Raw genomic sequence first — 15,746 nt, 5'->3', positions numbered from 1 at the left:
AATGGAGTCCTGTCTCCGGATTTTTGTTTTTCTCCTGCAGAGGGCTACTTCTCCAGGAGAACAGCAGATTTGCAGAAGCGCTACATTATTACAGATTGGCCATTGGGAGCAGGCCTACCCTGGCTTGTAAGTATTAGTCAAGTTTTCAATTTTTGAATACTTTTTATTTTCCATTTGTGAGGATTACCTTTGGGTCCTACATCCTCACAGAGAAAACATGATGTTACTTTTTTTTTTTTTAATTGATGAGCCTCCTCCTCCTCCTTTTTATTTTTATATTTTGCTTGTGCTGGGACTTGAACTCAGGGCCTGGGTGCTGTCCTGGACCCTCTTTGTACTCAAGACTAGTGCTCTAGCTTGAGCCACAGCACCATTTCTGGCTTTATTGAGTAGTTTATCGGATATAAGAGTCTCACAGAGATTTTTCTGTCTGGGCTGGCTTCAAACTGAGATCCTCGGATCTCAGCCTCCTGAGTAGCTAGGATTACAGGCATGAGCTACCAGTGCCCAGTTTTATTGATGAACTGCTTAATCATTATAATTCTCAATTCCATATTTTTATTCCATCTCCTTTTGTTTAAAAAAAATCTTTTTTCCAATAGCTGTAACTTTGATTAAACTAGATGTTAAGCTAAAAAGTATTTGAAGTTCTGTGGAAGCAGAGATTAATTTATTCATGCTTTCAGGGATATTTGTGGTTCCCTTCTACCATTGTGAATCTCATATGTATTTGTTCCAGAAATATTTATTTCAGAGGAGTAACTAAAACAAAGCAAAGGTTGCTATAGTTTCTCTAGAGTGTATTTCATCATCTCACCTTCTATTTCTTTCTCCTTTTCCCACATCAGCTGCGTATTTAAACACTGGCATTATTCTGATGAATCAAGGAAAAACAGAAGAGGCTCGGAGGACATTCCTCAAGTGTTCAGAGATCCCAGATGAGAACCTAAAGGATCCTCATGCACACAAGAGCTCAGTGACGAGCTGTCTATATAACCTGGGAAAACTCTACCACGAACAAGGACACTATGAGGTGTGGCAATGTCTTCTGTTTTTTCCCCCTATTATGTCTCAGCGTTATCTACACTACAGCCTCTTAGCAAGACTTTTATTGGCCTTTGAGAAGCTAGTATGCGTTTACATGAAAAGGGTTTCTTGACCAGTTTTTTTTTGAAAAACCATAACAAACTACTACAAATAAATATCCAACTTTTTTTCCTCCTGCAACTTCTGCAGAGCAATTGTATTATAGCATGTATTATGACTTTTCAAGGAAATAAAGTTTTAATGCATTGCTGCCCAAGTTTATCTTTTCAACATTGCTTTGATTTTTTTTATGACCCAAGACACAGTTTCTATAATTTCCCTATACCTAGTGGTTGATTGGCCAGTCCTGGGGCTTGAACTCAGGGTCTGAGCACTGTCCCTGGCTTCCTTTTTGCTCAAGGCTAGCACTCTGCCACTTGAGCCACAGCGCCACTTCTGGCCATTTTCTAGATATATGGTGCTGGAGAATCGAACCCAGGGCTTCATGTATACGAGGCGAGCTCTCTTGCCACTAGGACATATTCCCAGCCCATGGTTGATATTTTTAAATATATCTATTGTTTGAATTCTAGGACTATCATTTGGTACAAACTATTTTTCTTCATTCCTTTTAAAGCTATAATGAAGTAGTTATATAAATATCTGCATGCCAACTGTATGATGTGCTTTAAAGATTGAGTAATGAGCATAATAAAATATTGTCCAGTAAGTTGACCTCCCTTGTACAGAGAAAACATGCCGGCATGTGACCCTTCTTGCCTTCTCTCCTTCAAACTTTCACCTGTTTGATCTGCCCAACCTACTCGGACATGTGCTTGCTCAGCATGTTAAGACTGCATTGTAATATAAGGATAAAGATACAAATTTGAAAACAATTTCTCATCCTTTCAGTGGGTTTCAGCAGTTAGAGGCTTTGTTTGCTTGTGTTTTATTAAATTTCACTGGGTTGCTTGAGTTAAATATCTTTAGACTTTAGATGATTAATGAGCAACTTCCAAGTATGAATTTTTTGGACCTTTCCATTGACTTGTCTGTGTGAACTATAAAATATATATTAAAAGAGCATTGCTAACATTCAGTTCCGTTCCGTTAAACTAGATTTTTATATGATATACTTCATTGGGATAAGTTTTCATTTGTGAATTTAAGGTAGTATGCTCTCACAGGACAGCTCAATTATGTTCCTCAAGTGAACCATTTAGAAATGACAATGGGTAGTTTTAAATGTGGAGAAATTTGTTATTGTCTTACTTTAAGTGAATATGTCTGTACTTCGGTGAAGATTTATCTGGGTTTTTTTTTTGTCTTCTTAAATTAGGAAGCCTTGAGTGTATACAAGGAAGCAATTCAGAAAATGCCAAGGCAATTTGCTCCACAAAGCTTGTATAACATGATGGGTAAGCAAAACATTACTATTTTACTTGGTACTTAAAAGGACCTGTGGAGAAATGAGAACTTGTGTTTGTGTTATATGGTAATAGTACTCATAAAGAATCCTTGCTCACATTTTAGTGTCACATTCAAATTCTGACAGAAGTTATTTGTGCTGACATGAGAAATAAATGCATTCATACATTAATTACCCACACAATATCCAGGCCTTACAATTATTGCAGTCGGCTTTCAGAATCATTTGGATTTCAATATCGTACACATGAATACACTTTCTCTTATGCTTAGAGTAACATAAGGTACATATTCATTTCAATATGTATCAAAATCTTGTTATTTTCTTCATGAGAAAATTCTCAACTGTAAACTTGTAGTGATAGAGAAACTCATGAACTTTGGTGCATATGAAAGATAAGGCTAACAGAACAAATGTCTGTTGCTTTCATGATCAAGCCTTGGATTCCAGTATGTTTTTCCAGAGTAATACTTGAGAATAAATTGAGATGGTAAAGATGTCAAATATGCTATATTATAAGTATCCTTTTTTCTACATCAACAAATTCATTTAAATCTTTTACTCAGTCAGAACATACAGAAATGCAAGGCATGAGTTTTTCTAAATGCAAAAGGGGAGGAAGTAGAAATTCTCAAATAATGCTTGCCAATTGTGATTAGGTTTTGACTATATTATAATCAATTGCTCCCATGACAGCTAAAGGTGGGCATGACTGAAACTAGCCATCTTTCAGCATGTGACATTTGGTATATATTTCTAAGTTTGAAGATACCTGCTGTGTTAGCATAGTGCTTTCCATTGACAAAGGGAAAAGAAGGTAACTTTGATCATCTTACACTGTGCTTACTTTTTATTTCGTTTCCCAGGGCAAATTACAAAATCATATCTTCCCTTGTCATTAAACTTGGTAGGTTGTTCAATATCCATTCGCCTTCTTAATCCATAAAAAACAAATGATATTAGACTAGATGTCCTCCAGGATTGTCTTACACTTCTAAATCCTATGAGATTTATTGAGAAATTTGATAATAGCTTCATCACATAAATATGTAAAAACAAAATTGCAAATTTCTTCAAAACTAGGAAACATCCTGTAAGCTTATTCATATAGTTTTTTTTCTTAAATTACCAATATATTAGAAATAAAGGTAGAGTGGGACACAGTATGTTTGTTTGCTCAGTAAACAGAAAGAAAATGATCCTTGGGAAGAGGTTAATAAATTTGTTAGTATATCCCATCCCTAGTTTTCCTATCCTCCAATGGTGTGTTCTAGCACTCAGAAAAGACAGTGGGAAATGCTTATTATTTTCTTGTGATATATTTACTCTAAGATAAACTCTAACTTCAGCAAATATACTTCTGCCCTTAAATTTTTATGAATTGGGGCTGGGAATGTGGCTTACTGGTACAGTGCTTGCCCAGCATGTATGAAGCCCTGAGTTCAATTTCTCAGTAACTCATAACCAGAAAAGGATGGAAGTAGCACTGTGGCTCAAGTGGTAGAGTGCTAGCCTTGAGCAAAAGCAGCTTAGAGAAAAATGCCCAGGCCCTGAGTTCAAGACTCAAGACTGGCCAAAAAAACCAACAAACTGTGAATTGAAACAGAGCATTTTACTGTCCATTTTACCATCCATCTATCCACATGAATTAAATTAAATGTACATGTGCTGAAAGCTTGTGCCTAGTGTGAGTGTATTTATGATTCAAAGTGACCTCTCTCTCTCTCTCTCTCTCTCTCTCTCTCTCTCTCTCTCTCTCCCCACCCCCTCTCCCTCTCCCTCTCCTTCTCCCTCTCCCTTGTCCCAATGTGGAGCTTGAACTCAGGGTCTGGGCATTGTCCCAGAACCTCTTTGTGCTCAAGACTAGCACTCTAAGACTTGAGACACAGCACCACTTCCAGCTTTTTCTGAGTGGTTTGTTGGATTTAAGAGTCTCATAGACTTTTCTGCCTGGGCTGGCTTCAAACTGAGATTCTCAGATCTCAGCCTCCTGAGTAGCTAGGATTATAGGCATGAGATATCAGTGCCCAACTGACTTCTCTATTTTAATACTAGGCTTTTTTTTTCATGTCAAAGGGAATACTGAAGGGATTGTTTTCTCTTGTTTTGTTTGAATAGGGACTTCATGGTTTTATTTTTACTGAAATGCTTGGGAATTGCCTATTCCCAATTTTCCTCAATTATCAAACTAGACATGTTTCCTTAAATTATAATAAGGCTGTAAGATCCTTGCAAGAGACTGCATGTGTTATCTTAATTATTAATGCTGAATTGTGATTTTCACCATAGTTAACTGATTTCAGAAAATTCAGTTATTTTATGTAAATAAATTGAATTGGAAACTCAGCTGGTACCTTGGGATCTCTCTCTGTCCTGAGCTACACAAATGCACAGCACCTATAGGCAGCAAAGGAAAGAATGTTCATGGGATTAGTGCTTAGTTCTTTGTCTTACGGTCCATTATAGAAAGAAGTGGTTGCTTTGTCCAGATTTTGAGAAGCACAATTTTCTAGGGGAAGATCCTAGTATAATTTTAAATACCAAATCTCCTCTCGAGTCATGGTGGCTGCCTTATGTTTACTTTTTATGAAGATCTATCAGCAGATCAAGTTTTATCCTTGCAATTGTTCAGGAACTTATAATTTTCTCAGAGAGGGAGTTCACCTCCTAATCATATAGGTTAAATCCTGTGAGTGTTGCTTTAACTCCTCTAATACATTTTGATTACCCTCCATTTGACAAGGGGGAAAGGGGCCTAGAAGATAAGATGCCCTTCCAGTTCATCAGTTTCATTAGTCTGTCAGCATGTGCTGATTATCCTATCAAGTTTATCAACAGCCTTGAATGTGTTTTCTAATTTGCACATTTACATATTATTAGTGCCCTTTAGCGATCAATGATGGATTATAATGTCTGGCTAGATACAGACTGTAAGTACTCATTTTTCTCATGTCTCATTTACTTACCCCTTTAGACCACTAACCCTAAGTACTCATGTGTGTTTGTGGAGCACAAACACACACAAGTACTTTTTTCATGTTCTATTTCTTTTTCCTTTTCTTGGCAGGTTAGACAGAAGGATGCAGTAAGTGTGAAATAGATATAGTTAGATTTGAATATTATTTTGGTTTAATTAATTAACTGCTGTTGCTTTAAAAAAATACCCTAATTCTTTTAAATTTCTTTCTCTATGAATATATTATGAAAAACCTCATACATGATTGTGTGCTTACATGCCAGTTCATTGATCCTGAAATTCAAGTGAGCATATTTTCTCCATTGGTATATTAATGAAAGCAAGTCTGGTTAATTTATTTCTCAACTTAATTTTTCCCTGTTTTATTTTAAGATACTTTTTACTGTCATAATTCATAAGTAAGCAAAAATCATTTAAAATTTTATTTGAATTTTGCTCCTGACTCCATAGAATTGAGCTGTTTGAGTAATTAAACTAGAACTACAGAATTGGAATGAAAAATATATCCAGATCTAACATAAAACAGATACTAAATACTGTTTTATGAACAAAAAAAACTTTTACCTAAGTTCTTGTGATTAATAATACATCAGATATTAAGTAACCGCATCACAGTATTAGTATTAAAATTGTTCCTAACTAGTTGTGTGACTTTCATTCTGAGGGACTGGGCTGACTCTTGAGACAAGTTATATTAAACAAAAACAGACCACAGCATATTTTATGTTGTCTCTGAGGTCTGATAGCCTAGGTTCAGATTATGCCTTTGATACTAGCTGAGCATAGAAGGGAAAAATACTTACCGGAAGCCTCAGTTTTCTTGTCTGCAAAAACTAAGCTAGTATGGAAGTGGCCTTGTGCTCAAGTGGTAGAGCGCTAGCCTTGAGCACATAAAGGCTCAAGGACAGCGCCCAGGCTCAGAGGGGAAAATAAATAAATAAATAAAACAAAAACTAAGATAGTATAAATTTGAGGTTGATTAGAATAAAGGAGGTAGCCAAAATGTCTGACGTGTCACTTTTTTTTTTATATAATGTGACCTTCTGTTATCACTTTCATCATTTCTGTGGGGCTTTTAGCCTGCCACAATAGACTGTTATATCCTCTGTCAGTTCTTTTTTTTTATTTAACAGCACAAATACAATAGCTCCTCGGATAGGATATTTGTCATTGCCATCTTCTTGTAGTCACCAAAGCTCAATAGGGATTCTGTTTAGATCTCTGTTTAGAATCCCTAGTCTAACAATCCTCTGCCTTGTCTGGGATTGTTGTATTTTTATTCCCCAGAGGATTTTTTTTTCTTTTCTTCTTCTCACCATTCCTTTCAGCTGCCAAAATCAAAATGATGCGTTTGTCATCATGTACATTAGCTAAAATTGAAACAGCATACTCAGCTAATGCCAGTTCATCTAATTTTACTGATAGAAGAGTTTCCATTACATTAAAATTTTCATGTTTAGGTTAGAGTTTCTTCTCTTTTATTAGTATGTTTATATATATTTATTATATATATTTCTACTCTAGGTTAAATTAGTTTCTATTCAAACAGGCCTTATAGACATTCACTGAATTGCATATTTTCTCCTATTTTCATTCTTCAGATATAGTTTTGACCTATGGAGTACTAAGGAAAAGTCATATGTTAACAATTCTCAAATCTAATCTGGTATTTTCCAAGGTAGAAAATTAATTCTCAAACTGAGTTGATCTGTTTAGTATCTCCCTGTTTTTGTTATAAAATAGGCCACCCTATTGTTCAGCTAGAAAGGTCAAATATCTACAGAATTATGCTTTCATCACAAATACATTAAATATGAATATGTAAAATTTTTACTGAAAGATAACTTTTGAACACCTTTAACTTCTGTGTCTGTTTATTTTTCTGCCCTCTCTTCCAATACATTTAAATAACCATAAAGGATGATAGAAAACTAAATTGGGCTGTAACTTCCAATTATTTTTATCAGTTTGAGCTTTTCCAATCCCAGAGGTCATTTTAAGCCTATTTACTATTTAAAACAAAATTGCTCAGCTTTCTCAATGCAAAGTAATTGTTTAGTTTAATTATACAAATTATTTAGGCCATTTCATCTCGGTAATATATCTTGAGAGCAAAACAGTATAAGCAGCAGCATGAAAAAAGTAAGAATTTAGGTTTTCTTGCTTATTACATTCTATAGTCACATAATATAACTTTGGGGAGGAAAAATAATATTTTTATAGTCACAGGTGCTACAGGAAGGGTAAAGTGGTTGTGGTAGTGGTTGAAATAATCATAGTTAATATACTTCCTTCAAGCATAGATCTTTGTAGGAAATTTCACAATTAGTCCAGAGCTCTTTAGTGACTAACTTTTATAAGAAAATACCTATGTAGAAAGTAGAAAACTATAATACTAGCCTTGAAAATACCTTATTATTCTGTGGGCTGTGTTATGGTGACTAAACTAAACCAAACAAAAAGAACAGCAATGACTGATTTCTAACTAGATGTTACTATCACAATTTGTGTACATTCTAATATTTTTCTGTTTTCTAAAGAAATGAAACTTTCTTGTCAATAACATGAAATTATCGTAGGGAATGATTACAGTTCTTTTTCTAGAAGATTTACATGATAATGTCCTTTTGCTCATTGTCTAATTTGCCATTATTTTCATAATGGACTTTCAGTATTCTGGATGGCTCCTTGTTTTGCTTTTTTTTTTTTTTTCTTGTTTTATATACATCCCTTTTACTTTCTTTTTCTTTTCTTTTTTTTTTTTTTTTTGCCAGTCCTGGAGCTTGGACTCAGGGCCTGAGCACTGTCCCTGGCTTCTTTTTGCTCAAGGCTAGCACTCTGCCACTTGAGCCACAGCGCCACCTCTGGCCGTTTTCTGTATATGTGGTGCTGGGGAATTGAACCCAGGGCCTCATGTATAGGAGGCAAGCACTCTTGCCACTAGGCCATATCCCCAGCCCGCTTTTACTTTCAATTCTCAGATAAGTATGCAAAATCCATTTTCTGCCAAAAGACTTCAGCTAACACATATTATACTGAGTTAAGCTTGAAATTGAGAAATATTTTATTATATTCTCTAGCAGATAGAAATCTTTCAAATTAAGTCTCTGCTCTTAATTTTCAGCACTGCTACAGATTTGAGTATTTCACAATCATATTGGGAATTAGAAAAGAAACATGTAGGAAACACACTTAGCAGACCCAATTTTGGCATAAAAAGTTTGTATAAATTTTCAAATTCTATTTTGTGAAGGAAAGATGTGGGATAAAATAAGTTATATGTCATAAATTGCTACTCATAAGTTGTGCAGGTTCATTGCTATTATTTTATAGGGAACTAGCAGCTTCACAAAGAAAAAAAGGCAAATATTTCCACACGGACTTGTTTTTAAATATATCTATTACATTCTGAGTACAATTGATAGAATGAGTGTAAATGAAATTCACATCTTCCCAGCTTCTGCAAAATATGTTGTTAGTCTGATTCATTTATTTTGGTTCTTTTGGTCTATATGTGCATGTATATGACAATTCTAAGAGATGTTCTAAGAGCTATTCTGCAGTTCCCCAAGCCTCCTGATGTTCTTGCACTGATTGTGCAAGACATGTAGCACACAGACTGTGAAAGAGCTGGTTTTTAACTCAGTGAGATTTGAACCTCACATCATGCAAGTGTGGAAGCATTAACACTCCATCACTCTTAAGCTTTTTATACCTGCTTCCTTTTCTGAGTTCCGGTGATTTTCCTATGATTGCTTCAATTGCCACTCTTGAAAATCAGTGAGTCAGTCCTAAAGATAAGTCTGACCATATAACCGGATTAGTCATTAATCCTTGTAACTCCTGAAAACATATTCACTTCTGAACTTTAAGATTAGCGTTTCTATTTTACTTTCAGTTTTCCATCATCAGTAAGGCCAAGACTAGGTAATGGATGCCAGGTAGTGCACTTGGTTCAGAAAGACACACTGTAGATTTGCAGTATTTTAGAAATTCACTTCGTAAGATAAATAGCCAACAGTCTAGGGAAGTCATGATCATTTTAGGTATGTAGCATTAAGAATGATTATATAAAATTTTGGAATGCAAAACTATATTTTTCTCATCATTTTCAGCTTCATTTCTCATTATAAATCTGCACTGGTGTAAGTTTCCGGGTTTTTTAACCACTCATCCTTGGTATAACCTTTGTATTACAGACTATGAGGTTCAGACCTTAATTTGCTAGGCATTAGTCTACATACTACAAAGGGCAGCATCCAGTTCAGATGTATTAAATAGGTAATATATTTTGTTTAAAGTTTCAATTAAACCCAGGGCCAGAAGATATATGGTCCCAGTGGGGAGTCTGAACACTTGAATGTCAATAGTAGGTTTGCCTAAAGAGCATGCTGAAGTCTGCCTTTCCTGGAAATATGATCTGAGACAGTTGATTGTATTTCATTGCTATTAAAACCACACCAGCCCACCTGTTACATTAATTCATACTTTTGCCAGTTTTGTGGTAAAGGGAAAGAATGAAGCTTGAGAACTTCATTTTAAAATTGAATTATAAGGAAATGAATATACTCAAATCATTACCAAATTGTATCTTCCTTACTCTCTGATTCCCAAATAGTTTCAAATGTGTTCTGTTTGAAAAATCTGTCTTCTCAACATTTGTTAGAAATCAATGAGAAAATCATAGATATTTTCATGTTTTGTTGGATAATAGCCATGGAGTTAATCTTTTAGACATAGGAAGTATAGATCAACTTGTCTTCAGATATTTGAAGGGATGCTATGTTATACCTTGGGAATTTATTATCTAGATATTAAAATCAGGCATTCTGAATGACATCAACTTTGATGCCACCTAATTAAATGACATCATTATGTAGAAGAAAGAGTTTTTGTGCTAAAGAATAGAATCTTGAAATTTTGTATCAAGGAAATCAGAACTTTTTAAATGCACAACTTTACAATAGGCAGAAGTGGAAATTTCACACTTCTCCCTACTGGTCAGTCATCATGATCACAACTGACCATTGTATGTTACAAAGAGGTTACTAAGAGAAGAGTACCATTCATTTGGTTAGCCAAAGTCTTAAATACGTGAGAGTCTTCAGAAATGAAGATTCAAAAGCCCAGGGAACATTATTTTAGGGCTCAGGATTGGTGCAGATAATTATATGTCCAATTCTATGGACAGCCATTATTCTGAAGGGTGTGATCAATGGCAACAGTGTGAGAAGGAACTCAGCAAGGCCTGTAGTCTCCATTCTCCCTGGCCTTTCTGAGTAACATCTCTTCTCCATTGTATGCATTAGGGTCTGTCTGGACTAAATAGTCTGAATACCCCCACATTTTGCTTCTGAATTCTGAGCCTGAAGAGAAGTAATAGAAATTATGTTCAAAATAAATACATTACAAATTCTCTGGGCTTTGCTGTGTGTGGATTTATGTCTGGTTTTCCCAAGAGATGGGTAAGAAAGTTGTTTTCCACATTAAAATCTCATTTTACTTTCCAAATGAGCTGTTATTTAGTTCTAATTTTATCTACATTGATAGAAACCATTGACTTCCTCAAAGTGAATGAAGAATGAAAATAGAGCATGCAGTGTTTTGTTCCAGAATGGATGTTGTTTTCACCAAGATGTTAATTATAGAAATGAGATTTTGTGAGTTGTAGATCTCACCCTCAAGTATTCATTAAAGCAGAACGAATTTAAAAATTACTGATATAGGCTGGATGCTGGTTCATGCCTGTAATTATACCTACTATGGAGGCTACTATCTAGAAGATTCATGCAGTTAAAAGCCAGCTCACCAAAAAGCTACTAGCAACTCCCTCACCCAATTAGCAGTGAAAGTCAAGCTGAGTGATGATTCAGATGGTAGTGTCAACCATGCAAGTGAAACGAGCAGTCTTTAGACTCTGAGTTCAAACCTGGTACTAGCAAAATAATTTTTTTCTATGCCTTTTAATTAACATCAATACAAAATTTTTTATTTAATCCATTCATTGTTTATTTGGAGATATAATCCTTGATATAAGAACATACATTAAAAAACAAGTTTAAAATCTATATAAAACAGAAAAAAATCTTCCATCTACTTTTTTTTTAACCAGAAAGTTCACTTTTCCTGTATCTCTTCTATTCCTATATCTCTTACTGCTATTGTCTTCATTATTTCCATACCACAATATTCTTTCTTTTTCCTTCCTGACTGTAAATCTTCTTTCTCAAAGCTAAAATTAGCATATCTTTGCATGTTTTTGTTTATTAAGTATTTCAAGAGTTTTAAACCAGTTTATTTATTTCACTATCATCCTATAGGGCAAAATATACATTTGAGGAGAAGCAATCTTATTTCTACAGCATTCACACATACACACACACACATACATACACACACACTCACACGTACACAGTATCTCATTCTTTCTCTGTCTTTGGAAATTTTTGAGCATTTACTAGGATTTGTGCATTGATTGTTTTAGTGGGTTGTTTCTTTGTAAATATAAAGGAAATTGATTAGCCTGAAGAACTTCAGTATCCAAAGTTGCAAGTAGAATAATACTCTATTAACACAGGCTCTTGGCTTCTTCTCAAGATAAATTTCTATGTACATCACACGTTTTTGGTTTTTGTTTTAAATAGCCTCACTCTGGGACTAACATTCATTGAAGTTTAACCTGTTTCTTGATGATTAGTGCTTCTACCTAATGAAACACATATTCAATTTTCTTTGCATTTCCTTCATGTGATTTGCAACAACTACTCAGGATTCAGGGGACTTCTTAAATTTAATATTATGCAACTTGGTGAAGAGTTGAGTGTTGAACTTTTTCATAACTCCTTTCAGCCCATGATCAGGAGTGTTTCATTTTACTTCGAATCCCTCCATCACAGTAGAAGAAGTTTTAATTATTGCAGTCTGTTATCAGCTAGCAAGTAACATTTCCTATAGCCCTTTGCATTTTTCTTTGTCTTTTCTTTCACAAGATCCATGGAGGATTTCTGAACCAATGTGTTGGGAGCAGCTGGACTATGTTATTTTCCTAAGAAAAAGATTAAGATGGAAATATCAGAGATTCACAAATTCTGACAGCTAGAAGCTATAGCACATTTGTAACAGAAATACAATGGAAACAAAAGCCAGATTCCTTGATGCTTCAGTAGTAATTCTAAGACGAACTAAAAACTGAGAATTAAAATCACAGCAAGTTAAACTCATCATACAATGCATCTTGATGTCAAATCCTTCTGACTACTGCTTCTGGAAAATGGAGTTACTTGAAGATTTCTCTTTAATGACCTATGTAATAAAAATGTAACATCTAATTAAAGTCAAACAGAAAAGTTATTTATCAGATTTAGAAACAGGCTTCTAGATTTAGGTTAGAAGTCAGATAAAGAGAAAGATTCTGTGTTTGAATTTATGTATGTCATAGTCTAATTTGGGATTAGAAGAATTATAATTGTCAGAGGTAGGCCTTAATAGCTACATGAAAACCAGAGTAGAATTTGAGTAAAGAATAAAGATTTGATTACTGACTTTTTTTTTTACAAATTGAATTATCAGTTGAAATGTAACATCAATAAACATTCTAAAATTTTTATTTAAAAACTTGAAAAAAGGATTTGAATGTTAATCTGAGAAAATTAGTAGGAAAATAGATCCAATGTAATGTAAAGTACATTAACTCGTGAGGCTTGATCTACTTCATATTAAATATGAAAATACATTAAAATGGTGATAACAGTATTATATTAGCTTAAGAACAGGAAAACAGGTGAATAAGAAAAACAGACATAAACCTTATGCAAGGTTTTGTAGATAATGAAAGTCGGACTAAATATTGATGAGTGAGGATTTTTGTGGTAGTGCCAGAGCATCTACTCTGCTTAGCACGACTTGACCACTTAAGCCCCACATTAAGTCCTTTTTAGTTCTATTTATTTTTATTAGTAGAATCTTGTACTTTAATCTTGTATGTGCCCAAGACACATCCTCAGATCATAATAATCTTATCTGTGGCCACCAAGATAGCTTGGCCCAGAGTCCCACGCTTTGAGGAGAATTTGTTTTTGCTTGGACTAGGCTCCATCTGTGATCCTCCCATTTCTCCTTATCTTACTGCCTTAGGGACTGCAGGGAAGGAAATTGTTGTTGTAAAAGTTGATGTAGGTTAACTTACCTTGTTCTACAACAGTGAATTTACTCCACTTAATATGGAAAAATACATTTCTCAGGAAATTAGTTACTAATTTTACTACTGAAAATATGTAAGGAAAGAGAATGCATACATCCCCATGATATAGACAAGAGCTTTGGGGACTATAAAAGATACTTCAGTAATCTCACTACTATATACTTATTCCAAGGTTATAATTAAAATGAAGTTCAGAAAAATATAGCTAGTTGAAGGCCAGTGGTTCACACCTGTTATCTTAGATACTCAGGAGAATGAGATCTGAGGAATGAAATTGAAAGGCATCCTGAGCAGGAAAATCCTGAGACTCTTATCTCGAATTAACCACCAAAAAGCCAGATGTTGGGGTGTGGCTCTAAGGGTAGATCTCTGGCTCTGAGCACAAAAGATAGGGAACAGTACATGGAAAGTTGAGGTAATAAGCGAAGAATGATACTCATCTTGAATGAGAAAACTAAATTTAGGAAAACTTTTTAGGGTTTTATTTAAGAATAACAAAGAACTGGAAAGAAGTGACATGTAAAAGTAGCAAATACTTTTTATATAATTAACTTTCTTTCCAAATGTTCTTTAGATTCTGGGAAATTGTCAGAATTTTGTTAGTAGCTATTTTACATATGATGCAATTCAATTAAAATTATTTTTTCAAACTAAATTTTTAATTCCTAGTGATTAAGACACATGTGTAAATTAAATTTATAAAATTTACTAAGAAGAAATAATCAACACTTGTCAAGAGATAGTCTTGACTCAATCAACTAGATAATTAATAAGATAAAGATATTATCACTGGTTTATGAAACAAATCCTAGTGGTGTACATCAGGTGGATATGTATGTCATTTTTTCAAAAAGGAGTTATTTATTCAATCTCTCATTGGGTGAGTTAAAAAAATTGAGCCCCTTTAATGTAATTTACTTGTCTAGTATAAAATAGCTCTTTAACGGCAAAATTGGCATTCAAAACCAAGCTATCAGGATGAAGAGTCTAGCTCCTCACAGAGCATTTACCTAGCATGCATGAGGCCTTGGGTTCCCACTTAACAAAACACATACATTAAAACCAAAGTCAACAAAAACCTGAAACAACCAAGAGTAGCTGAGCCAATCTAATAGTGTTTGAGGTATTATCAGTTACTCATTTCTATATCGTAATTATAAATGTAATTTTCACAGGTAGTTGAAACAACCTAAAGAATCAAGAATTTTTAAGAATCTTTTTAAAAGAATTATATAAGTTGAATAAATGATTATCACTGTTGGTGTGAGTGATGGTGAAAGATTTTAAGAAAATAATCTATTCTGAGTCTTAATAAAATGGCATTTTCTTACCTGTTCTGTAGGTTATCTGCAAGTTGGACCTGTCTAGTAATTTGAAACATGAGAATCAGTAAGCCCTAGACTATTATATCATCAATAACCCAGTATTTTTTCCTTGAGGAGTTAACCTTTGGCTGGTTATTTAGATTCAGGGCTTTTAGGGAGGAAGAGTGACATTATTTGTTCTACATCTGAAACTGGTTTGTATCTGCCTCAAGCCAGCCTAGAGACATCCAATCCCTTTTGTCTGGGAGGGAATCGGAAATAAATCTGGGTGATGAACCCGCTCACTACATCATTGCACAGAAAATCTCATTCTTATGAAAGTGACTCGATTATGTCATTTTTTTTTTGCAGGAAGAGAAGGAAAAATAGTCATTATTTCTTCTTTCCTCCTGGGTACTATAAACATGGTTTGCTCTTCTTGTAAGTTAAGAAAAATTGCAGTACCAGAGAAAATGACTTAACCCTTCCCCCTCTACCCTATTTCTGACCAACTATCTTTGTTTCTTTGTTGAATTTATTCATCATTTTTCCCTATGGCCATTGTCTTTCTTGGTTTTGTATATGAATTTACTAATTTAATGAAGCTTGAAACAATTCACAAACACCATTTCTTTCCTGACATAATTAGACTGATGGCACTTATTGAAATTATTTTTATTGTGATAATGATTATTTTTGATATTCTTTGTGTAGCATACCAGTGCAAAGCGCCAGAATAAAATCTAATAGGAAACTCAAATTAGCATTTGCTTGGTTTTGGTCCTGAGAATGTTGGTTAAGTTCAGTGAA

At 34.4% G+C, this 15,746-nt stretch overlaps 1 protein-coding gene across 2 annotated transcripts in view; it reads left to right on the top strand.

Annotated features, from left to right (window-relative positions):
- Tmtc2 (transmembrane O-mannosyltransferase targeting cadherins 2) overlaps window positions 1-15,746 on the top strand; it is a 336,895-nt gene that overhangs the window by 207,716 nt on the left and 113,433 nt on the right. For both annotated transcript variants that reach the window (XM_048358667.1, XM_048358672.1), the window contains exons 5-7: window positions 41-126; window positions 849-1,033; window positions 2,366-2,444. In XM_048358667.1, the coding sequence (XP_048214624.1) occupies window positions 41-126; window positions 849-1,033; window positions 2,366-2,444 (350 nt within the window). The remainder of the gene's footprint in view (window positions 1-40; window positions 127-848; window positions 1,034-2,365; window positions 2,445-15,746) is intronic.

Source organism: Perognathus longimembris, chromosome 1 (genome assembly GCF_023159225.1).
Source record: "Perognathus longimembris pacificus isolate PPM17 chromosome 1, ASM2315922v1, whole genome shotgun sequence".
Classification (NCBI taxonomy): domain Eukaryota; kingdom Metazoa; phylum Chordata; class Mammalia; order Rodentia; family Heteromyidae; genus Perognathus; species Perognathus longimembris.
This window is presented reverse-complemented; position numbering and strand designations above follow the sequence as displayed.